At 51.0% G+C, this 24,816-nt stretch overlaps 1 protein-coding gene across 1 annotated transcript in view; it reads left to right on the top strand.

Annotated features, from left to right (window-relative positions):
- Nucleotides 1–14,582: 14,582 nt before the first annotated feature.
- Nucleotides 14,583–24,816, top strand: part of RUNX3 (RUNX family transcription factor 3) — a 57,963-nt gene continuing 47,729 nt past the window's right edge. Inside the window, exon 1 of the mRNA XM_090268809.1 lies at nucleotides 14,583–15,102. Within this exon, the coding sequence (XP_090124935.1) occupies nucleotides 15,045–15,102 (58 nt within the window). The 5' untranslated portion in view covers nucleotides 14,583–15,044. The remainder of the gene's footprint in view (nucleotides 15,103–24,816) is intronic.

Here is a 24,816-nt window from a genome sequence, read left to right as displayed (position 1 = left end):
TTCATTTCATCCATAAAGTTTTCATGACCAAAATAATTATTCGTGAGGTTACCTGTTGAATGTATGTTTCCCCCATCAGACTCTAAGTCCTACTAGGACCAAGAGCACATCTGTTGTGTTAACTGCTATATTTTTAGCACCAGCATGGGGTATGACCCATAATAAGTGCACAACACATAACTGTTGAGTAAATGACATGAATTTCAAGTCCAACTACCCGTACTCCCTTTTCTTCAATGCTTTGGAAAAACAGGGGCATTCATTTGATCCCTTCTTTGCTCATCCTCATATATTCATTCAACTAACACTCACGGATGCTTGTTCTGGGAGCTGGGGATACACTTCCAACTGTCAACACCCACAGCCCAGTGGAGGGGGCCAGACGGAGACATGAAAGCAGCAAGAACTATGGAGGAGGACTGACTTCTCCACGGATAGGAAGCAGTGCAGGGGAGAGACAGCAGGGTCAAAGTCACAGAGATGTGATGCTGACTGGAGAGTTGGAGACACCACAGGTGGTCTGGAAGGCTTGAGCTGGGAGGAACAGGTTGAGGTTAAGACCATGGCTTTCCTGTAGGAAATGGGAAGTTGTTGAAAGCTTAGGCAGGGTACTGACCCCTCCACCTATCAGCCAGGATCAGTAGCTCATCCTACTAGACAAGAGGCAGTATGAGGATTATTTTGAAGGTAAATTAAATAGTAAATGTAGAGTGGAGAGTGACCTAGGATCCAGCTTAATGACAAGGTGGATGGCAGTGCCATTCATGGAAGGAGAAGGGGGATCTGATGAAGTCATTTTCGGAGCTGTGATATTTGTGTTGTCTGTGGGACCTCTGAGTGGCTTTTCCGGATGTATCGGTTATTCCATTTCCCCTCAGATCTACTCTCCACCTTTCTCTACCTGCTCTGTGCACCTGCAGGCCGACGTCTATGGTGGGCCTCACCTGGTCTCTGCCTCCCATCTGGGCTTGGCCAGGGTAGGCACTGTAAGAGTTGCTCCTTCCCCACTGGGCCAGCCACGGTTTGGTCTGTTTCTGCATCTCTTCCCGGAGCCAGCCCCACTCCAGGAGCTGTTGAGTTCCTGTACCGTGGGGTGATGGCTTCCCATTACTGCTAGGATTTGGGTGCATCTCCATCCCTTGCTGGCTCCCTTAACCCTGACCACACATCCATAAAGAGATCCTACATTAAACACTCCCCAGTTAGACCTTTGAGGGCACCCTCTTTCCTGCAGGATCTTGACTGATGCACCCTTTTAGGGGTGTCATTTTCTGGTTTTTTTATTCTGTTTCATTGGCCTAGTTGTATAGTCTCATGCTGGTACCTCTCTGACTTCATGATTATCATATATTCTGGATCCCGATATTTGGTGGGGTACCCCACCCCCAGCCTTTCTTGCTTCTCTTTTACAGAATTGTCTTAGCTTTTTATGGCCAGTTATTCTTCTACATAAACTTTAGAAATTGTTTGTCAAGCTCTATAAAAAAAAAATCCCTGTTGGGGTTTTAATTGGAATTGCTAATATAATTTATAAATTAATTTTGGAGAATTCACCTTTTTAAAAATTGAATCTCCTCAAAGCTAACCCAGATATATTCTGGAATCCTTATTTCAGATAAAATCTTCCCCACAATCTAGAAAATGGAAAGGAGTAGGCTGAAGGCATGCATTTACTTCTGCTCCTATCTATCATATAAAGTGTTATTGATGGTTGGTGGGATGGTTGCTGGTGGTGTGTTTTTTAAGGCGTAAGTCTACAACGTCAAAGAGAAGTGGGGGACAGGAACAGCAATAGAGTGCAAGAACATGGAAAGCCTCTGTATGAGAAGGCACTGACTTGGCTGGCCTGAGAGACATGAACCCCCACAGACACAGCAGTGGGGAAAGCTAGACAGAAGCTCAACTCCTTACACAGCAAACCCACCCAAGGCCCAGGGACTGGTAGTACGAGATATATTCAGAAATGGGCGTGAAGAAGTGACTGAGAACAGAAGGGATATTAGGAAGTCTATAGGAAGAAATTGGATCCCCAGATATTGCTCCCCCACCCCAGAAGAATATTTTAAGTTTATTTTTTGGAGAGAGAAAAATAAGAGGGTCTCTGGACAGGAGGGGGCCAGCCACATAAAAGGCAAAGGCTACAGCACTGTAAATAAAGGAACAAATGAATGTAACACCCATGCAATTACAGCACTCTTGCCCTAGAACATGGGCAGCCAGTCGAACACCTTGTTAGCAGATTAGAAGTGTCTACTCCAGGGAATCTGAGCAGGCTAAAAGGAGAGATTCTGACTAAGTAATGACCTAGCCAGACCTCCTCTCCAAAGTCCAGAGTTGGGCAGTCCCACACAATTACACAGCTTCCAGAATTCAGTACCCTGTTATTAAATAGGGCAGAGAGCCAAGGATTATCATCCATATGAAGAAAGTCTCTATCAGAAAAGACAAAAAAATAAAAGGGAAAAAAACTAAATTAAAGGAAACATGTTAGGCAGAGAGATTACATATTTTTAAAAAATTTGAGCCAGCCAAGACAGAGGCCTAGACAGACACACTCTGTCTCCCTCCACAACTAAGAAGGAATACAACTACCTCAAAACTACAGACAACCAGAAGTTCCAGAAAATCAAGATGCATGGAAGTCCAACAAACAAACATATAAAGAAGAAATACTCATCCAGACAGGTAGGAAGGGCGGAGCTGGGGCAGAGAGGATGCAGTGTGGTGGTGGCAGCAGCAGTGACAGCAGCAGGCTGGTGGAAAGCACAGTCGCACTTTTTTAAAAGTAGGGTGGGACACCTGGGGAGCGCTCCCAGCACCAGACCAGACCACAGAGCTCACGGTTCCAGGGCTGGGGAAAATAAAGCTTCATTGCTTCTGACTGTGCAAACCAGTGGGGGTTGGGGCAGAGGAAGTAACTGCTGGTCTCTTAGTAGAGTCCGCTTGTTTAAAGGGCCCCCAGGTCCTAGAATATCCATAGACCCACCCACTCCAGGAACGACGGCCAGGGCAACAGCTAGAGTGGTGCCAATTCCATATAGAAGTGGGAGAAGTGCCTGGAAAGGGGGCAAGTGTTGAGCAAGCAGCATCCTTCCTTCTCAGACGCCACCCCCACATACAGCGCCACAATGTGGTGAAATGGGTCACCCTGTACTGACGAATACCTAAGGCTCTGCCCCTTAAACATAGCAGGTGTAACAGCTGTACCTAAGGCACAGAGGCAAATAAACACAGGAGACTGTCACGATAAGGAGACAGAGAAGTATGGCCCAAAAGAGGGAACAGATCAAGGTTCCAGTGGGAGAACTAAGCAATGAGGAGATAGCCAACCTAACAGATAAGGAGATAGCCAACCTAACAGACATAGAGTTCAAAACACTGGTGATGAAGATGCTCACAGACTTGAGAGATATGCTTAAGTATAGCAAACGCATAAGGGAAAAATGAAGGCTATGCTAAATGAAACGAAGGAAAATCTACACAAAACCAATGGTGAATGGAAGGAAACCAGGGTTCAAATTAATGATTTGGAACATAAGGAAGAAAAAAACAGTCAACCAGTACAGAATGAGGAAACAAGAATTGAAAAAAAATGAGGAGAGGCTTAGGTACTTCTGGGACAACTTTAAACGTGCCAACATCTAAATCATAGGGGTACCAGAAGGAGAAAAGGAAGGGCAAGGAGTTGAAAGCTTATGTGAAAAATAATGAAGAAAGACTTCCCAAATTGGCAAAGGAGATAGACTTACAAGTCCAGGAAGCACAGAGAGTCCTAAACAAGCTATATCTAAATAGGACCACACCAAGACACATCATAATTAAAATGCCAAAGGTAAAGAAAGAATCTTCAAAGCAGCAAGGGAAAAGCAGAGTGTTACCTGCAAAGGGGTGCCTATAAGCTGATTTCTCAAAAGAAACTTTGCAGGCAAGAAAGGACTGGCAAGAAGTATTCAATGTGATGAAAAGCAAGGACCAACAACTGAGATTACTCTATCCAGCAAAGCTATCATTTAGAATGGAAGAGCAGATGAAGTGCTTCCCAGACAAGGTGAACCTAAAGAAGTTCATCATCACTAAACCCTTATTATATGAAATGTTCAAGGAACTTATTTAAGAAAAAGAAGATAAAAACTATGAACATTAAAATGACAACAAACTCACAAGAATCAACAACTGAATCTAAAAAAATAAAAACAAAATCCAAATAAGCAAACCAGATTAGGATCAGAATCATAGGTATGGGGATCATTTGGAGGGTTATCAGCTGAGAGGGGGAAGAGGGAGAAATGGAGAAATGGTGCAGGGATTAAGAAGCATAATTGTTTGGTACAAAATAGACAGGGAGAAGTTAAGAATAATATAGGAAAGGGTGAAGCCAAAACACTTATATGCACAACCCATGGACATGAACTAAGGGGGGGGGTGGAATTTCTGGAGGGAAGAGGGTACTGGGTGGAGGGGAGCAAAGGGAAAAAAAATTGGAGTACTGTAACGACATAAAAAAAATTCTATCATTAATATTCTCAGAGAAATAAGAGGAAGGTACTGCATCCATATAAGGATAGACAGTTATGAAATATAATAATTAGAAAACAAAAAAGTACAGATTCAATTTATTATAACAAAAAATGAGAAACTCAATTAGACACTAAAAGAAAAAGATAAAGGTATATTCTCTCAAAAGACTATGAAAACACAGTACAAAGAAATAGACAGTAAAAAGGGTAAAAATTTTAGAACTTATTAGAATCTTAAATTATTTAGAATTTTAGAAGTCTCAGCAGAAAGAGAGGACAGTGAAAAAGGAAGGCAGAAAATGACAAAAGAAGTTATCCATGAAAACTACCCAGGATTGATCACCATGACTGTTTAGATCATAGGACTGATTAAATATCCAGAACAGTGGATGAAAATAGAATCACACAAAGGCATCTATCTCATTGTGGAATTTCAGCATACTTGGGACACACACACAAAAAATCTTCAAAGCTTTCGGAGAGAAAAAATAAGCTATTTTCAGCGATTAAGAACAGAATGTCTTCACACCTATCAACAGCAGCACAAGGAGGAAGAATACAATGGAAAAGTACCTTTGATGAGGAAAAATTTATTTCAACCACAATTTCCATACCCAGCCAAACTACCCATGAAGTATCACTAAAGATATCATCAAGTGTAACCAGCTCACAAATATATCTACAGTACCTCCTATGCACCCTTTCTTAGGAAACTTTTGAAAGATGTGCTCCATCAAAATGAACAAGTACACTAAGAAAGAATCCAGGAAACAAGGGCTCCAATGTAAGAGGGGACAAAAAGAATCTCAGGGTGACAGTTGTTGCAGGAACACAGATCTCTGGGTAGGGGCATTCTCATGCTCCTCCGCCCAGGTGTCGTCCCATGACCCAGGAGATGATGAGCTAATCTTGTCTCCGCCTTCGGCTTTAGGCTGTTAAGGCCACTGGGTCATGGAATCCTGGGAACAGCGAGTTCTGTTGTGTACTCCATCTGCCTCCTTGTTAATAAAGTCTTAAAATGGAGCTGGCATTGAGGATTAGTGGATCTGCTTTGCTTCCCTGATAGGTGCTAGCTAAACCAGGAGTTACCCTGGCTGTATTTTACATATTAATGATACTTTGTAAGAATTCTTTCACTTATAAAATTCTTCTATTGTTGGCTGGAACATCACACCCGCTGTTCTAGTAACTTTTGAAATCCTAATAAAAGGACCGTGAGGCTTTGCGCACTTTGCTGTTGGACAAAAGCGAGCCACCGTCCTCCGGTTCGTTTGTGGCCAGTCGTTCTGCTTGCTGGATTTATCTCAGCGTCCACTATCATATTCAACACTTCAGACAGTGAAGGAAGATCATCCCAAGTTGACAGCTGAGCTGTAGTCTGGAGAGCAACCAGTCCAGACTGGAGCTGGTAAGGGAATTCCAGGAAGGATGACTCCAAAAAGGACATAATGGAATACCTGATGTTACTGAATTTCCTAATAGGACAGTTGGACAACTACTGGACAATCTGGGGATGAATTAGTGGTAAATACATAGAAAATTATACAAATGAAAAGTTCAACCAATTACAACTCCAGGGAAAACAAAAGGCTGTGTAGTTAAGGAACTGTAATCAGAGCAGAGTACATGACTCAGATGTGAAACACATTTGCCCAATTGTAAGGAGAGGGCTGGGTAAAAGGAACCAAATCTTCCATGGTGGATAGTCGATAGATAATGCTTCAAAGTGAAAAAAGGCAGTGAGCTTGGTAGGCATGTCATTTAGGGAAATAAAGACTAAAAGAAAGAGTTAAAAGAGTTGGAAGTGATTTTTTTCTGAGGAATGGTAAGGGAGGACCTTATAAAAATACTTGACTATTTAAACTATGAGCATGTTTAACTTTGATGGGGAAAAAAAAAAAAGCTAAAATAAAAACACAATCCAAGCAGGCTTCTCTGGTGGAAGTAGTCCCCTTCTCTCCATTCAGCCCAAACCTCGGCACCTCCCTCTTCAGGGGGCACCCTGAGGCACTGCCTCCCAGGGGTTCCAACAACATCAATGGCCAATATGCTGAAGCGTGAATAGGGGTGGCCCTGGCACAGTGGTGAGGAAGTGACTTTGTACCCCACCTACAGGGCCAACACATGACTTCCCTGACAGCATGGCGGCTTAGAGGGTTGAGAGGATACTGATGAACGCGCTTGTGAAATGATGAATCCTTACCTACCAGAGCCGACAGGCACCTTAGAAATCATGCATACGCCCTGCCTGAGTAGACAGTTCCCTTAAAGGACAGGTTGTCCTGAGGATGTTCTCTGGCCTGAGTGAGCTTTGCCCAGGTGGAGAGACTACAATTTTCGTAGAATCATCATTCCTAAAACAACCCACAAGCAATGACAGGTGGAGAGGGGTGAGTACATACCCCACTACCTTGTCCCAGGGTAGCAGTTCTGTGTGGTGCCCCATCCAGTTTCCCAGAGGGACCCCTGGGGGCTTAAGCTCCAGCTGCCCAGGGCAGTAAGCTGCTTGCCCCTGCACCTTTTGTGGGCTGCATTATCTTCCCTGTGTCTCTTCCTCCCCTCCCTCATCCCTGCTTCCTGGGATCACCTCCCAAATAACCTGCTTACACCTTATTCCTTAGACTCAGTTCTGCCTTTGGGGAACCCCAGCTAAGACAATGATCTCACCCTCTCCTTTCAGATGAGAAAAAATGACCCAGAGAGGGAAAAGAACTTTTCTGATGTCACACAGCAAGCTACTTGCAGAGCCTGGCATCTTGGAAAGAACATCAGGCCACAAGTCATGTGATATTGAGCTTGGCCTCAGCTGTGTGGCCTAGGGCAAGTTCCTGCTCCTCTCTGAGCCTGGTTCTCCCAAGTGTCAACCTTGACCTCTAGCCTTGCTGGCCAGGGCTCCCTCCTTACCCTAGGCAGCTCCTCTTTCTATAATGCTGCTCCTTATGTGCAGATCTTAAAGCATCCTAGTTTAAAGTCAACAAAAGCGCACACACACCGGGACAAGGAAGCCATGGCTCTGTGTGGTAGCTAATTCTCTAATTTTCTTGAGGGCTGCTGAAATTCCTGGGATGCTAGATCGGTGGCATACAAAACGCCCCACCATTTCCCAACCACATAATGACACCCCCCTTCCTTTTGCCTGGGTCAGCAAATTTGCTGGCCGGCACACCCCTGCAAACAGGGTCATTCTGATTGAAAGACGTAATGAGAGAGAGGCGGGGGCGGGGAGAAGCATTAAATCATTTTTTCAAAAGTTCTACCCAATTCATGCTTCTCCTGGGGCCCAGCTCCCCACCCCCGCCCCAGGAAAGCAGCGGGGGCCGGGGATGGTGGGACTGAGCTGCTAGCAAAGGCTTCAGGAATTCCAGAAGATGGGGTCCAAATCCCGACTCCACCACTCACCGGCTCTGAAGCCTCAGGAGAGTCCTTTCTCCTCTTGGAGCCTCAGTTTCCTCCTCAGTAAAATGGGAGGTGGGAGGAGGACAGTATACACGTATGTGCACACATGCGCACCACTTGTTTGAAGAATTAGCTGAGTTTATAGGTGCCTTGCACTGGGAACCCAGAGGTCGGTAGGGGCGAGTGTTCAGGCCAGAGGCTCCGGATCAGACAGGCCTGTCAGGGACCCTGGCCTCACCATTTGTGATCTAGGGTATTTTGAGCAACTCCAGCCATTACTCTGAGCCTCTGTTTCCTCAGCTGTAAAATGAGACTATATCATGATAAAAAGGAATGCCTGGGTTCAAATCCTGCGCCATCCCGTCTGAGCTGACCTGGGCAAGTCAGTTAACTTCTGAGTCTCAATCTACTTATCTGTTAAAAGATCGGATTATTGTGAGAATGAAGTGAGCTAATTCATGTGAGGTTCTTGGAAGAGTGCCTGGCACATGGTAAGTGCTAGTTTATGGTTCTTGCTATGGTTATTATTATTCGGTTTGTGGGGAGAATGCGCTGAGAGGAAATGGGGGTGGAGGGAACCGAGGCACTGGTCTGGCCCCAAGCAAGTGCTCCTTGAATGGAAGGGAAGGAGCCCGACCAGAGTCTGGCCCTCGGTGGCCCCTCCCACCCTGTGGCCCTGCTGGGTGGCTGCCCTTCAGTCCCACCTCCACCGGGTTTGTGGTCACACAAAGCTGGTCCCTCAGCAGGTCTAAGCCCCTAGCAGAGCTCTTTGATGCTAAAAATAGATTATTCCACAGAAAAACCCAGAGAAAGATCCATTTTATGAACCAAAAGGAGCTGCAGCTTGGGGTTTTCTTTCTTTCTCTGAGGGGCCTAGGACTCTGAGGGAGGGAGCATCTGCTGGGCAAGGCTTCCCAGGACTCAAAGGAACATGAGAGGCCTCTGGGCTGATCCACTGTGGCCAGGATGACCTCCCCAGTGGCCTGTCCTACAACCTGGGACCCAGGTTCAGTCTGCCATGTGCTGGGGCTAGCCTCCAGAAGTTGGGAGAGTCAGGGCCTTGGTAAGACTGGGTGGGAGGGCAGCTGGGTGGGGGCACCAAGGACCCTAGGGAAGTTGTGAATCAGCCACATGCCCAGCTTTGCCCTCCTCTCCCACCACCCCCCACAAACACCCCTTACATTGTTGCCCCAGCCTCGGAGGCTGTTAGCAACCAAATAGCAGCAGAAGACTTATTATGTGCCTTGCCTAGGGTTCCCTCCCACCTGCACATCCTGGAAGAAGAGAAGATTTTATTGAGAGAGAGAGAGAGAGAGAGAGAGAGATATTTTATTTATTTATTTATTTTTAGAGAGAGGGGAAGGGAGAGAGGAAAGGGAAAGAAACATCAATGTGTGAGGAAAACATTGATTGGCTGCCTCTAGTATGCGCCCCGACTGGGGACCAAAACCACAACTCAGGCATGTGCCTTGACCAGGAATTGAACTGGAGACCTTTCGCTTTGTGGGACGATACCCAACCAGCTGAGCCAGACCAGTCAGGGCAAGAGAAGCTTTTGATCGTCCCCATCTTACTGGTAAGTGCAGTGAGGTCCTGAGAGGCTTGGCTGACCTCACATGATTAGGAAGTACCAAAACTGTGATCTGAACTCGGCTCCCCCAACTCCAAGGCCCCAGCTCCTCAGCCTCCACGGAGAGAGAAGGGAAAGCCGCAGGGGTGCTGGGACAGCTGGCTGGGGACTCCCCGGACTCACTGTGACTGTGTGTGAGGCTCTTCCCACTGCTTGCCTCAGTCTCCCTGGCTGCAGAGTGGGGAGTTCCATCTCTGCTCTGTCTGTCTGGCTTGCTCTGTGGATGGTGGTAGTGGTGTGGAGGAGCACCCGGAGGATCGTGGTTTTAAGCCGTGGGAAAGCCCTCAGAGAGAGAGGCAGCACGTCGGTTTGGGGTGAGCTGGGTGGAACCCAGCCTGTGCCCTTCTCCCAGGCTGGCTAACTCCTCTCAGAGGCTCCTCTGTCTTTTCAATAGAAGACTAGGGCTACACCCATATTTGAGTTTATTATGTATCCAAACCCAAATGTGACTAATGGTGGACCTTCCCATGGGAGGAAAGACCATGAGTGGAGCTATTGGGGTCCCTGGTCAGGCAGGTACTGTGGCTAAAACTGTCATCAGATAATCCTCAAAACTACCAAGGTATGTGACAGGATAGCAGTGAGGCCCACAAACAGGGTCCTAGGGAAGTGGGAGGGGAGAGGCAAGAAGGTGAAATGGGAGCGGGGAGGAGTTTGGCTCTGAAGGGGGCACCATGAGCAGTTTTCAAAACAAAGAACAGGAAAGAGAGAGGCTGGGGGTGAGGAGGGCAGGGGAGCTCAGAGTGCAGGCAGGGAGCAGCCTGGGTTTGAACCCTGCTTCACCACCTGCAGACTGGGTGGCCTTGAGCAGGTGTCCTCAGCTCACTGCCCTGGAAACTGGCAGGGAGAGCACTGAGCATGGTTGGCTGTCCTGAGAGACACTGTGCATAAAGCTCTCAGCATGTGCCTCCCACGGAGTAGGTCCCTAGCTAATGATCCCTTTGCTGGGCCTGAGTATCCCGGTCCCTGGGTGGGCTGTGTGGCCTGCAGAGGCCCCATCTGCAGCCCTAAGCTCCAGTAGAGCAGAAGGTGGGCCTGGCTTCAGGGGGGGGCGGGGACGGGGGAGCCAGAGAGGGGCATCGTATCTTGCTGTCTCTGTGCTGGGCCCTGAGGTGGAGCCCCCTGGCTAGCCTGCAGCAGGTAGCCATATCACTCCAGCACCTTTCTGGCTTTCTGGTGGAAAGCCAGAATTTGAACTCCAAGACCAGGGCCCACCTCAAATCTGCTCCCCATTTGATCCAAGCTGGCTGCGCTGACTCCTGGAGCTAGAACTTGGGGGTCAGTCCTGGGATTGGTCCTTTCCTCATTTGAAAGGTAGAGAGAGTCACACCTGTTCCACGGGTTTTTGGGAGGGCCCAGTGGGTTTTCGTGGTTAGAGAACTTCTTTGGATATTATACCAGTCCAGGGACAGCTTGCCCTCAGATCCATTCTACCCCTTCCCCCATTTGGCTCTATAATTCAGGGGTCTGATTACACTAAGTTGGCTGGTTCCAGCTCTACTTGACCAATGGGAGGCACGAGGAAGGATTGAAAGATGAGAAGAAGAGAGAAGCCCCTTAACTCTTTGTCTCAGGGAATCTTCATTAGCGGCTGAGTCTCCTCTGTGGCTCCAGCAAATGCTAGACTGTTCTACCATGATCCTTCCTCCACTAGGAGTCCCTGGCAACACCACCTCTCCTTGTGTTCCTCATGACAAAGGGTGACCTTCTGCTGTTCCCAAATCTTGGGGCTCCTCACCATCTTTTTTGGAGGAAGAGCACTGTGTTGCCTATAACCCCTGATTTAACTTCTCTCGATTTCCAGTAGCTAGAGTGGCTTCTCTTTTCCTGATTGGCCCCTCACTGATCGTGATGCTATGTTATTGATGATATGATGCAGAGCTGGAGTGTCCGTTTCTATGAAAACCAGGTTGAATACTTTGGAAAGACTCAGTAAAGGCAAGTTACTAAAAAAATAAATTGACTTAAGGATGGGAAGGACGTTGTAAAAGATTGGGGGAAATAGCAAAATCCAGATGCTACTGGATGCTGATTGCTTCCTAAGCATCTTTACATTCATTTTCCACCTGAAAGGACCCAAAACTGGAAATTATAGGAGATGCCATCTGGGTTGGCTTAAACCAGAGGAACAAGAGGAAGGCCGTTTAAGGCACATTTATCCATGTAAATTTAAAATTAAACATTTAAAGAACACAAATACTATTTCCTTTTATGACTCCCTCTTTCAACCAGATTTTTGGTTTTACCTCATCTAATTGGTTCAGATATTTCTATGGTATCAGATCATTTTTTCCAATGGAGAAGAAGAGAAAACCCAACTGCCCACTGCCTGCCAAGAAAACACGCAGTCAGAGAAGTTGGAGGGAAGGGAGACCCTGGGAACTGGGCACCTCCAGTGTGCCAGGCACAATCAACATTTTCTCATTTAATCCTTTCTGCAATTTTGGAAGGTGGGTATTGCAATTGGCCCCATCTCACAGGCTCTGTCAGAAGCAGGCTCAGAAGAATAAAGCCTCTGGCCCATGATCTCCTAGCTCCTAAGTACCAAAGTCAGGCTCCTGGAACATTCTTTCTGCTTCCCCAGGCAGGGTCCTGGGGTTCATTCAAAGTCTGGCATGTGCTTTTGAGGGGTCATGTGGATATTACAAGCCTCTTAAGGGAAGGACGAAACCTGGTGCCCAGTATGAGTTTGCTGCTCCACTCCAGGAATGCACTAAGCCACTGCTGGGCAGATGTGCCCCTGGGCCCACAGTCTCCTGGGACCCCTCCCCTTCCTGGGCCTGGACTCAGTTTCCCAGGGAGGGAGAGTCCCTTGGGGTAACCAAGTTATAGGTGTTATTGGGGGCCCATTTTTACATGTGGAAAAAAACAGCCAAGTGCGTAGGGTGGTATGTTAGAAACTGGGGGTGGTGTTGGTTACGTGGAAAGAACTCCCAAGCTGGGAAGCAGGGCCTGGGTTCCACTGACTCACTATGAGCTGGGGTGAGTCTCTGTCCCTCTGGGGGCCTCAGCTTCTGCTTCTATTAAAGGGGGTCTTTCCAGTTGTGTCCGTCTTTGATCTAGTCCACAACATGGCAGACCCCCAACGCTCCGAATTTAACCAGGAGGCAGAGGCCCCTTGGCAGATTCTATCTGTGCCACTGAGCGCACGGCCCTGCCCAGGCCCGGCCAGCCGATGAGTTCACATCAGAGACAGTCTGTCTATCTACACGCTGTGATGGTTCCTTACCTGTGCTTACTCATAACAGAGCCCAAATTAACGTCACTGAGAGTCAGGCAAGAAAACCAATGTTTATGGTGTCCTCACCCAGTTGCCTGTCTCTCTGACAAATGTGTTATCCCCATTTTACGGGGAAGGAAACTGAGGCCCAGAGAAAGGAAGTGGCTTGCCGTATGGTCTTGCAACTGGGAGTCAACAGAGTTGGGACTGGAATCTAGAAATGTGGCTCCAGAGCTCCGTGGTTTTCACCAGAAACCTGCTTCCTCCCATCAAATTAGAACCCCACCAGCAACAAATCGCCATCTGGGGACAGATAACTGAGCCTTCATGGAGCAACACATGCGGCACAGACAGTGAGTGTCCGAGGGTGTCCTGCTCCCAGGTGACTCTGTAGCTGTAGCAGAAATGAGCCTCTGTGGGACTTTGGACAGGCTCTCCTTCTCCCGGATGCCCCTTCTGCTCCGTGTTGGCCTACAGAGACCACCATGAGCCTGAAGCTGGTGCTGGGGCCTGGCCCCAAGTGTGGGCTCCCTGGAGAAGCCAGGGGCAGGGCCCAGGCTGCAGAGGGTGCTGTGGTCATGGCTGAGACCAGGGCTGGTGAGTCAGAGACTGGTAGTCTAATCCCACTCAGAGTTCTTGTGGGGCCTTGCACAAGCTGACCCCAATGTCCTGGGCCTCAGTGGTCTGGCCTGTAAAATGGGAGAATAGATTGCAAAGTAAATAGTAAAAGTCACCACCCTCCTGCCTCCATGCCTGACCTAGCTTCTGGGAACAGGAAAGTGTAGGGTAAAATCATCTTCCACGTCTTTTCTACTTTTGAGTCCCTCTGAGCCTCAAACCCTCTGGGACATGAAGGATTCAAGAAGGGGTTGACAAAAGGCACACTGAGTGGGCACAGCATGAGCAAAGGCCAGGCGGCAGGAAAGCCCAGGCACATTAGACTGGAGCAGGGAACCCAAAGGGCAGGCACAGGTGAGCGAAATAAGTAAAAGGCCTTAAATGACAAGCTCGGGCCTCAGAAGCCAAGCTCCGTGGAGGCCCCACCGCACCCCGTGCTGCCGGCTTTCGCAGGGAAGCTGTTCTCGGTGGGCAGGCCGCAGCGAGGCGTGAACACTGGAGATGGCGCTTCATGTGTTTCCTATTTGTACTTAATCCCAACTCCCATAAACCCCCCCGAAGTGCCACCCAGCCACACATGTGGACGCCTCTCTGGCATCAGTGGCGGTGGACAATGGGCCTTCGGCTGCAGCCCAGGAGCTGGGGGCGGGGAGGAGGGTGGGGAGGCAAGGGGGCAGCGCAGCACGGAGGGAAGCCCTCTGCCCGCTGGGGGGTCCAGGCTCCCAGTGCCCGGTGAGGGCCCTCTGGGGCTCCTAGCCTGCCCAGGCCAACACTGGCCTTTATGAAAAAAGAGTCACCCGCAGGATCCAAACCTCTGCCCCAGCCGCCCCAGCTTCAGCTGCTTCAGTTCTGCTTCTGGGCTGCGTGCTGAGGCCAGCCCCACAAATAAAAGCCATCACTTTTTTCTCTCTTTCTCTCTCTTTTTTTTTTTCCTTTTCCAAAAAAGAGAAAGACAGCCAGCCGCAAGATCATCTAAGAGGCCGTGACATCACGGCCCAGGTGACCGCAGCCCAGCCAATGGGCCAAGGCCGCGAGCTGGCTTCTTGCATCCTGTGAGCTGAGGCTGGGTTGACACTGGGAAGGCCTGGTCCCTCAACCACAGAACCACAAGGCCAGGCCCTCAGCTGCCTGCAGGGCCCTGCGCAGGAGCTGGTTGGCTCCCGGTCCTCCCCACCCCCGGGCCACCCTCGCACCCACTGGAGCCTGGGCTCTGTCGGGGGGTGAGCCTCATTCATTCATTCCCCGTGGCGCTGGTGCTGGCCTGGCTTGGCTCTTGCTGCCCTGTGAGCTCTTCCGCCCTGGCTGCCGAAGGCCCCTTCCCGCCATCTAATGATACACTCTGCATACGCTTCTGTTGAAAATTTGTGGCTAGACATTCCTGTGGGACCGAGAATCCAAATTCTTGGGTACAAACAGAAACTTACTTTCCTTGGGGATTTTTTTTTCTCTCTCGCTCACACACACTCTCGCGTTCTTTCCTTTTTTCTTTTTTGCAGCAGTAGGGGGGGAAAAGAGACAAAACAAAAAAACAAACAAAAAGCAACACACCACCACCCCTTTATTTTTCAAAAGTAGCTAGGAAAAAAATATAGCAACAGCCAACCAAGTCAATCCCGACCCGTCCCTGCGAAGGGCCGAGTTCTCGCCTTCCTCAGAGCGGGTCATGGCATCAAACAGCATCTTCGATTCCTTCCCGACCTACACGCCGACCTTCATCCGCGGTGAGTAACTGTTGCCCAGGGCCCTGGGCCGGTCCTTTCGGGTGGGGAGCTGTGGCCAGGCCCCGGACCACGTCCCTCCACCAACGACCCTGGCTGCCTTCAAGTGCGCAGCCTGCTTACCTCGATCCGCTGGCCCCTGAAAGCCTGAGGTGGGAAGAGGGATTGGTGGCCTCCGTGGTCTCATGGAGGAAAGTGGACCTTTGTCCTCAGCTGATGGAGACAGTGGTGGGGGCAATGGATGCCACAAGACCTCAAAGGGAAGATCTCGGTGGATCCTGATGTAGAAGGGATTTGGGGGGTGTCCCTGTGCCCCGCCGCTTCTTGTCTCACTAGCAGGGCTCCTGGGTCCTGCAGCCCCAGCCCCTGACCCTGCCGGAGAGCTTGGACCCTCCACCTGGGTTCAGGCAGACACGGACTGAAGGAGACACTGAGTTCTCCCAGAGCCAGGCCAGCTTCTGAGAGCTGGGAAGCAGGCGGAGGCAAGGTTGCCCCTTCCTGAGACCCTCTTGAGGGCCTTCTCCCATTTCCTCCAGGTGATCCCTGGGGAGAGGGGAGCAGCAAGAGGGAAAGGGGGCTGCAGGCTTTTACTGAGAACCTGTGTCGCTCTGGATGGCACTGAGACTGGATTGGCGAGGGGGGAGCAGGCCTCGGGAAGGTTTGCAAACTTGGCTGCAGAGGATGAGAAGGTGTTTCTGGGTAGCTTTTGCCTCCGTTCGTGGCCTAAAGGGACCCAGAGGTCTGGGTTGAATCCCTCAACAAGGATAGGGGTCTAGGACCCCCAACTTAGAACCTCTGATTGGGGCTGGAATTCAGGGAGAGATTTTCCCTGACTTTAGGTCTATGGGGCTGGTGTGCTGTGACCTCAGACAACCCCCTGCTGCCTTCCTACCCTCTTCCTCAGCAGAAGCCCAGGTGGGTCTGAGGCACCTGAAACAGGGGGTCAGGAGTCCCTGATCTTGAGTCCCAACTCGGGGGCTGCCTTGCTGAGCACCCTTAGTCAAGTTACTTAACCTCTCTGTGCTCCAGAGACCCCTCTGGCTGTGATATGCTGATGGTCTGAGGCTAGGAATGGGCTGTATCTGAGGGCAGTGTCCCCGGGCTGGACGTGGAGACCAGCTCTTCTCCCGAACAGAGGGGCTGAGTAGGCTCTAGAACTCTGGGGTTTGGGGGGCTGGTGTTGCACAGTTACCCAGCTAAGACGCTGAAGTCAGCCTGACTGTCCACCTGCCCTTCTGCCTGTCCCACTGCTGGCTAATAGTCCGTGGGCGGCTGCCTCTGGGCAGGGACTGAGGCACGTTTGGGTGCTTATTGTCCAAAGGGCTTGCCTGACGGTAGGACTGTTTCTCTGGTGAAAAGCTGAGGCAGGCTGTGTGGCTGCAGATGGGGACTGAGTGGAGGGGAAGGGGGACCTGCCGTCCCTGCATCAGGGACACTCCCACCAAACCTGGTTGTGGCTGGTGACAGCAGCAGCCCCAGTTCAGGAGCCGAGAGCCGTGGGCTCTTTCCTTTAAGCCGCCCGCCCCCATTATAACGCTGTTTCCTTTGTAGTCCTCGGAGCTAATTAAAGGCTGTTCTGTGGCAAGAAAATAAGAGTTTATAAAAACCATTTGCTGGGTCTTTGTAATCTGTATCTCTCCATGAGCAAAATGAAGAAATGTCGAGTTTAAAACAAAGGAGCACTGGGAGACGGGACTAGTGGGCTGGCCCACGCAGGACGGGCTCCTGGAGCCACTGTGTAGCCCGGGAGATGGCAGACGGCAGCACAAAGGGAGAAGAAGAGGAGGGCTGGTGGATGGTGGCCAACTGTGTGCCCACTGGGAAGAGCGGGCTGATCCCTGCTGAACAGAGACACTGATGTGCCTTGTAGGCTTGAGGCCTGTGGTCTGGGGTCTGAGGCTTTCCCTACAATTCCATGGAAAACTTCCGTCCACCCTGTTGGTGCCCTCTCTCCTGCCCAGGCCTGTTCCCCATGTTCCACTTACAGCTCACTTCGGGGGACCTGTCTCCCGGATCTGTCTCTGGGGCTGCCCATTCTGTCCCTACAGAGATCCAAGCTCTGGGTCCTGTAGAGCTCTGCTCCACACTGCCCCACTCAGGGTCCTTAACCTATTCTGGTCCATAGACCTATCTGGAATTTCAGGGGGACTCCTTTTCAGAATCATATTTTTAAAGGCATAGAACACAATCCGTAGGATTACAGAGGAAACCAAATCTTTGAAAATGTAGTTAGCAAACTGTGAAAAAGCCAGGTTGTGAGATTGTGACCATGTGACTCTTTAGTACCACAGTGGACGAAGAGATCTCACACCAGCTGCTGGCACACAGTGATGGTAGGTGATGAGCATAAACAGTATTTCGGGATCATCTGTGAGAACCCTAACGAGACGGGCGAATATCTGTGATTTCCATTGTGACAGAGTCATTGTGGAAAAAGATGCTAAATTTCAGTTAGAGGTTAGTGAAAGGAAAGAAGTCTGTGTGCTTCCTGCTCAAGTTCATGAACCCCCCTGAATTCTATATGAGCAGAAACTCCAGTCCCTCAGCCAGAGGTGATGAAGCCAATGGGTATGGGACATTACTGCCTCAAAAGAGCTTTTAAACACCTAGATTCCCAGTTCCCACCTGTGACTGTGGAATCAGACTCTCTTGAGTTGGTGCCTGGGAACATGTGATTTTGAACATCCCCCCAAGGTAGTTCTGACACACAGCCTGGGAAGGTTTGGGTACCACTGCCCTGTACTCTGCTTGGTTCCACCACCCATGTGCTGTGTGACTCATCTGAGTCACTTGACATCTCTGGGCTGCCATTCTTTCACAGATAAAAGGGGATAAATGAGTTGGATTTGATGCTCCTGGATGTGGCTCAGCCCCCTGGGTGGCCTTTACTATTTCTACTCCCCCACCTCCCCAGGGTGGTCCCCAGCACTGAGCTCCTGCTGCCTGTGTCCCCACAGGCCAAAGGGAGGTACTGCTCTTGTGCCTGCACCGGCAAAGGCAGGCTGAGGCTGAAGCACCCCCTGCCTCTACGCCCAACTAGTGATGAGGGGCCTGCCTAGGGGCCTCTTGGAAGCAGTAAGGCAGAGCCCTGGATCCCTTGAAGGGTCTGACTCCTTGTGAGTGGCATCCAATGACTGCCCCCCCAACCCCTCTTCAGGTTTCTCTGACTTAGCAGAGTAGGAAGCATTCATTTTGAGGCGAGGACCAGAACTCCTCTGAGTTCACTGTGGAGAAGAGGTTTGGGAGGAGGGTGGGAGGCATGTGCTTCCACCCTGCAGGTGAGGGTGAGGAGGAGACGAGGAGAAAATGATGCTTAACCTCAAGAACTGGCAGGCTGGTGGCAGAATTCCAGACACTGGGATGGCAGGACTGAGAGGGCCAAGGGGCCTCCTGGGGAGCCACTGGGCTCTCTGCACTTTATCCTCCTCCCGTCTCCGCTCCTGGGACTCTCCCAGGCAGGACAAGCAGTACCTGTTCTTCTCTTTGGCCTATAGGGAAACTGAGACCTAATGGCTGTGACTTGGCCATACCACATGACAACAGGCACATCCCCTCCTCTCTCTGGGCCTTGGTTTCCTCAGCTGACAAATGTCGGCAATGGCCTTAGGAGGCCTGAGGGCCCATCCACAGCTCCAGTGAGGGCCAGCACCTCCACTGAAGCCCCATGAGGCTCTTTTCTGCATCCCCTGGGGCAACCCCTCAAAGCAGGTCCCCCTCACAGTACCCCTAAACTCACCCCTACAGGCAAAAGTGCCCTTCCCAGAACAGGGAACCCAGGAAAATGACCCTCAACTGCCACAGGCAGGATTTACACCCTGGAGAGGCAAAGGTTTTCATTTATTCATTAATTCCACCGAAGCTTATTAAGGAGTAGAGTGTCAAGATTCGAGCTTGGGCTCTGGAATCAAACTCTCCGGGTTCGAGTCCTGACTCTGCCTTTCACGAGCTGTGTAGCCTGGGGCAAGTCAGTTCACCTCTCTGTGCCTCTGTCTCTCCATCTGTAAAAGGGGGTGATGATTACACCAACCTCATGGGGCTCTGGAAAGAATGAGATGAGCAGGCTGCCTGGCACAGAGTAAGTGCTCAGTAGGTGTTTCCATGACTATGAGCCTGGCCCTGTGCTGGGGGTTCGGGTGCTGAGGTGACTGGCTGGGTCAGACTTCCTGCCCTTAAAGAGCACACGGGCTGGTGTGGGAAAAGATGGATCAGCTGAAAACTGCACCAGGGTGTAATACATCTTATGGGCAGGAGAGCTGTGGGGGCTGGAGGCCAAAAAGGCAGAGAGAATAATTCCCCTGGAGACGTGACACTCTGCTGAGTCTTGCAGGGTAAGGAGGGGACAAGGGCAGAAAGGATGTTCCAGGCAAGGGAATGGCCTGGGCCAAGGTGTGGAGGCAGCCAGAATAAGACGATGTGGGCGCCTGCTGCGAGGGCTGAAGGGCGCGGTGCATGGCGGGGGCTGGGACAGGACCAGGGCTACTCGACTGTCTGGCCAAGGGTCTCAGCAGCAGCTAGGGGGTTGGCCAGCAGCTCCTCCCCTGAGGATGCTGGGAGAAATGGAAAATGGCCTGCAGCATGAGGCAGGCCCCTGTGGAAGCAGGGGTGGGCAAAATGACTCCAGGCAGGTCTTGCTGGGACGATCTGACTCAGAGGTCGCTGGACAGGAAGGAAGCTACCCAGACCAGGGAGGTCAGTTACTGTGTCCTTTCCTGGACTCTGGGCAGGGCCAACAGCAGGGGACTCTCCCGGCTCTAGCACTGTAAGTCCCAAGTCCCAGATACCCCAGGACGGTTGGTCACCCTGAGTAGTGTGCCCATGGTGGCCTCCCCTCCCCCACCAACCCTGGGAGATGAATGGACTGACTGCCAGCCATCCCAAGACCACTACGGCACTCACCTGGCGCCACCTCTGCCAGGCCCCTTTGATGGTGGCTCCTGAGGCCACCCTGCACACACCCGTCTCCCCAGACCACCCTGCCTGTCCAAAGCACCCCCCAGGCTGGAAGGGCATTCCTGGGAGCCCCTAACCAGCCACAGGGTCTGGGCGGGCATGAGCTGGCCCCACACAGTGGGGCTGTGTGTCCAGGCCTCACCGCGCCCACTACGCGGCCAGCGGCCCCACTGGTCACATAGAGGGCCCATTGACAGCGCAGCCTTGAGTGGCCGCATCAAAGCTGAGGCTTGCTCAGTTACCTGAGGGAGCAGGGAGTTTACAGAGGAGTGGGGGCCGGGAGATGGATGACCCTGAGCGACTGGGCCTGAAAACCTGACCTTCCAGATGGCTCTGAGAGGCAGGGAGACAGCACTGTCCCCTGACTCCTGCCAGTCCAGACTCCTCCACCGATGGGGCAACTGAGGCCTGGGCTCAGGGTTTGGTGGGGCAGGTGAAGCACCAGCTCTCCTGGGGTTGCCTCATCTGCAGACCCTTCCTCACATGTGCCACCCAGAGTGGTTGGAGAGTCTCACCCAATCCTCAAGACTGAATTCACCCCCACCCCCACCCTGCCAGGCTTCTCCCCAGAACCACCTGCAGCCGCCAGGGCTCCTCTGAGCTTCCAGGCCCAGGGCCAGCCCAGGACTCAGCCCATCATTCCCACCTTAGTGCTGTGTACCTGTCTTCCTTGGTGAAAATAAAGGGGAGGGAGGGAAGGCTTTAGCCCTGGGGGATTTGGAACCCAGGCCTCCATCAGCAGCCTTGAAATAGCAGCTGCTGGAGGAAGCACCTGTATGCAGCGGGGGTTGGGAACTGTGGAGCTGGGGCTGGGAGTGAGACGCCCTCGGCCAGACCTTCAAAAGTCACAAGAATCAAAAACGGTGAGCAAATTCAGGAGAGGTTCTGAGTTCCACACAGGGGTGTGGTCTTGTGTAAGGTTGAATTCGACAGCAGGAAAACTGACTTTTCTCAACGAACCGGACACCAGCTCTCTGCTTTGCACACGGTTGAGGAGTCAGACCAGATCTGAGCTGTTCATACCAGGGGACCCAACATATTAATTCACCTCTTTGAATCTGATTCCTCCTCTCTAAGATGAGGCTAGGAGCCAAGGGTGGTTGCACAGAGCGAACCTGACCAGCCCTGAAGCCCTAAATGTGGCCCCGGTGCGTAGTGAGCGCTCACGCAGCACAGCTAGCCTTCCTGGGCCCCTCAGCGTGCCTCCAGTTTGATTAGTTGCCATTTGGCAGATGTTCCCTTGTTTCAACCCCTGCTCCCTCTCCAACACTGCCAGGCCCTTTTTCGATGCCTTTTGGAAATGAGGGTGAAGAAAAGAATGCTCTTTGGGGAGGAGGCAACAGGAAATGCCTTTGTGAGACCTAGGATGCATTCCTTGCTCACTGCGTGGCCTTAGATGGAGTGCTTCCCTTCTGGAAACTCAGTTTTCTCATCCGTTAAATGGGGAGAACAAACAGTACCCACCTCAAGACTTGTGGGGTAGATTTAATGCTACAATATACATTATGTGCTCACTACAGGACCTCCATGATGGAAGGCAGAGATGCAAGCCGTCCATAAACACTATATTTACTATTCAATAATTACTATTTTATGTTGTCCCTCCTTGGGCAAAAGAGGCTCTCTGACTGAGTAGAACAAGGAAGGTGAGAAACCTGCTCCTCTCCTCGGGTCCTTCCCCTTCTCCCCTTCTCCCCTTCTCCCCTCCAGGTCTCGGAGAGCACACCCCTGCCCTCAGGCACCCCTCGCCTCCCACTTGTCAGTAGGGTGCCCCTGGGGAGCAGGAGCCTCTTGCTAAGTGAATGGAGGAAAGGGAGGATGAATGGACGAATGAATGAATGAATGAATGAACCAACGACTAACCAGCACCAGAGGTTGCTAGCTTCTCCCTTCACTTCCCCCTTCACCGTCTAGCAAGTTCTTTGAAACGCTTGCTGGTGAGAGCCTGGGCTCTCATGTCCAATCATCCAATCGGTGCAGCGACATGAAGGTTTAGGTTCCTCTTTGGGGTTTTCTTTTGCGTCTGGGAAAAGTGTTTTTGGCAAGCAGTTCAGACTTATGTGTGGGCGGAAAGAGCGGACACCATAACTTATGATTTAAAGAGGTGACCAAAGTCAGCCCCCCCTCAAAACACCCTTCACTGTGAGGCAGTGACTAAAATACCACCGTAAGCGCTCAGCCCCTTTGGACTGAAGCATTGCGCATTGGGGCTTTTTAAAAGTGCAGGGCCTTGTGAGTCACGTGCACTTTACAGTCTCTGAGTTCACCTGATCTGCTCACCTTTGTTAAGAGGGGAAAGGTGGCCGGCATTAAGGGAAGGAAAACTTGGGGCGCTCAAACATACCAGAGGGTGAGATTAAAAGGGTGAAAAGAGGGGAGTGCCCTCTCCCTGAGGATTTTCCATCAGCAGCCCCTCAGTGAACCTAAGTTCTGCCCCCACCCCACGGAAAAAACAGGGGCAAGAAGCTAGACCTCCCCCCACCAACATGGAAGAAACAGGGGCAGAAGGCTAGACTTTCCTCCTCCATAGAGAAATCAGGTTCAGGAGGCTGGACCCCCCCCACACACACACGTGGAGAAAACAAGAGTGGGGAGCTAGACTTTCTCCGCTCCCCATGGAGGTAGCAAGAGCAGGAGTTTGGACCTCTTCCCCCACCCTGCCATGGAGGAAGTGTGGCAGGAGGCCAGACCTGTTGACAACGTGTCGAGTCCAGGATGGCTAGAGTAAGGAGCCCCATGTTAGGGGTGGTGAGAGGCCTGGGGGCAAGCCTGGTCCTCCTCTACAAGCCGCTATATCTCTGCCCAGTGGGGACAAAACAAGGCCACCTTAGAAAAAAGACTGGAAGGGAATCACTAAAATGTCACAGTTAATACTACATCATGCACTAATTCCTCCTTTCTAATTCCTTCAGTAATTGTGTGTTTTCCAAACCTTTAAACACTGAACATGACTTGTAGATTTAGGAGGAAAACCTTTTTTTTTTTTTTTCAAAGAAAGAAAGAGGAAGAGGCATTACCCCCACCCCCCAACCCCCACCCCCAGGGGCAGGTGAGCTGGGCCTGCTCTCCCCTGGACTGCAGCCGGGAGTGGGCCTGTTTCTGCCCAGCCACAGCCCTGCAGGCCACCCCTCCTCTCTCTTCCTCTTCCGAAGCCGCTGTGTCGGCCATCTTACTCCCTGCCCCTGCCCTGTCGGGCTGTGGAGCCAGGGTCCGCCTTGGGCTGGGCAGAGCCAGGCATACAGCAGGAGCTCAGGAAATGCTGTGGCTTGCACTGTGGCAGAAATCTGGAGGCAGTCTCCCTGGAAAGGGCTGGTCTCCCTGGGTTCTCGCATTCCCAGTGTTCAGGGCTTGGGATGTGAAGTGGGCCAGTTGCTGCTGCTGATCATTCAATAGACATTTATGGAGCACCGACTGCATGCCATGCACTGCTCTACCCACAAGGGAATCAGGAGCAAACAGAACCAACAAAGAGCTACCCTCCTGGAGCTGTTGTGCCATAAGGAAAGAGTTTGCCTTGCAAAAGCACCCCAGTGAGAGGCCAGCACCCCTCTAGCTTGTGCCCTTCCTGTCAATGCAGAAGAATCTTAGCTTTCTGGAACTTCTACAAATGATTCTGTTACTCCCTGAAATCCCCATCACAGCTCTGTGTGCTGGGCATCACTACCTCCATTGCAGAGATGAATTAACAAATAGACTCAGAGTGATGGGGTGACCTGCAGTGAGGGAAGGAGAAGGGAACCATATTTGTTGATGACTTACCAGGCACTGTGGTGGTTCCTTTGCAAGCATATCTCATTTCACTAAATCTCTACAATAATCCGTGTAGTAGGTGTTATCGTTAATATCCCCATCTTACAGCTGGGGAAACTGAGGCTCAGCAATGGGAAGTAACTCACACAGCTAGTAACAGGCAAAGCCCAGATTCATGCCAGGGTCTATCTGACATCCATGTCAGCCCAGTAAAACTCCCCCTTCTACCTGGCAGGCATCTCTTCTTCCTTAAGGTCCAGATTCACCACCTCCATGGAGCCCTCCCTGATTCCTCCAGGCAAGGTGACTCATATCCTCCTGTATGCCACCAACTTACCTTCAGGCCCTTCTCAAATACTTTCAGAAGGCTTCCCCAAAAGGGCAAAATCTGATATGGGTCTAGAATAGGTACATCGGAGAAGAAAGAAACATTAGTGGTCCAGGAAGAGTGAATGGCATGGCAGAGGTATGGAAGAGATTGGGGAGGAGGTGGCCAGGCCTGGAGGTTGGGCATGGCCTTCAAGGAGTGGAGATCCAGACAGGATCTGAGCTGGGCGGTGGTGTGGAGCAGAGAACCCCATGATGCACTGCACTGCTCTCTGAAATAGGCCAGTGTAGATGTGTGCCTCAAGCATGTGTATGTGTATGGACAGAGACCACAGGCATACCTCCTGCACCCGCTCTCAAGTCCTATTTTTATCACTCTCTAGACACACATCTGAGCAGCTGAAACACACTTGTCCTCAGATACGTACAGCGCTCCATGGATGAGCACGTCTGTGGTCTGATGAAGACAAGGGCGGAGGTTCAGAGCAGTCAAAACAAGCCCCGTCCTGGGGAGAATCCCAGGACCAGTGCCCATGACACAATTGGCAGGGCACAGTGCAAAAGACAAATGCAGGGCCCTTGTTAAGAAATCATTAAGAATTTCAGGACAGTGACCACAAAACATTAAAATCAAGCACAGGGCCCTTCTAAGCAAGGACCCTGTGCGCCTGCACGGCTCTTATGCCCATG

Source organism: Furipterus horrens, unplaced genomic scaffold (genome assembly GCF_987537825.1).
Source record: "Furipterus horrens unplaced genomic scaffold, mFurHor1.1.pri manual_scaffold_3, whole genome shotgun sequence".
NCBI classification, from domain to species: Eukaryota; Metazoa; Chordata; class Mammalia; order Chiroptera; family Furipteridae; genus Furipterus; species Furipterus horrens.
The sequence above is the reverse complement of the archived record's forward strand: the minus strand, read 5'-3'. Positions and strand labels throughout refer to the sequence as shown.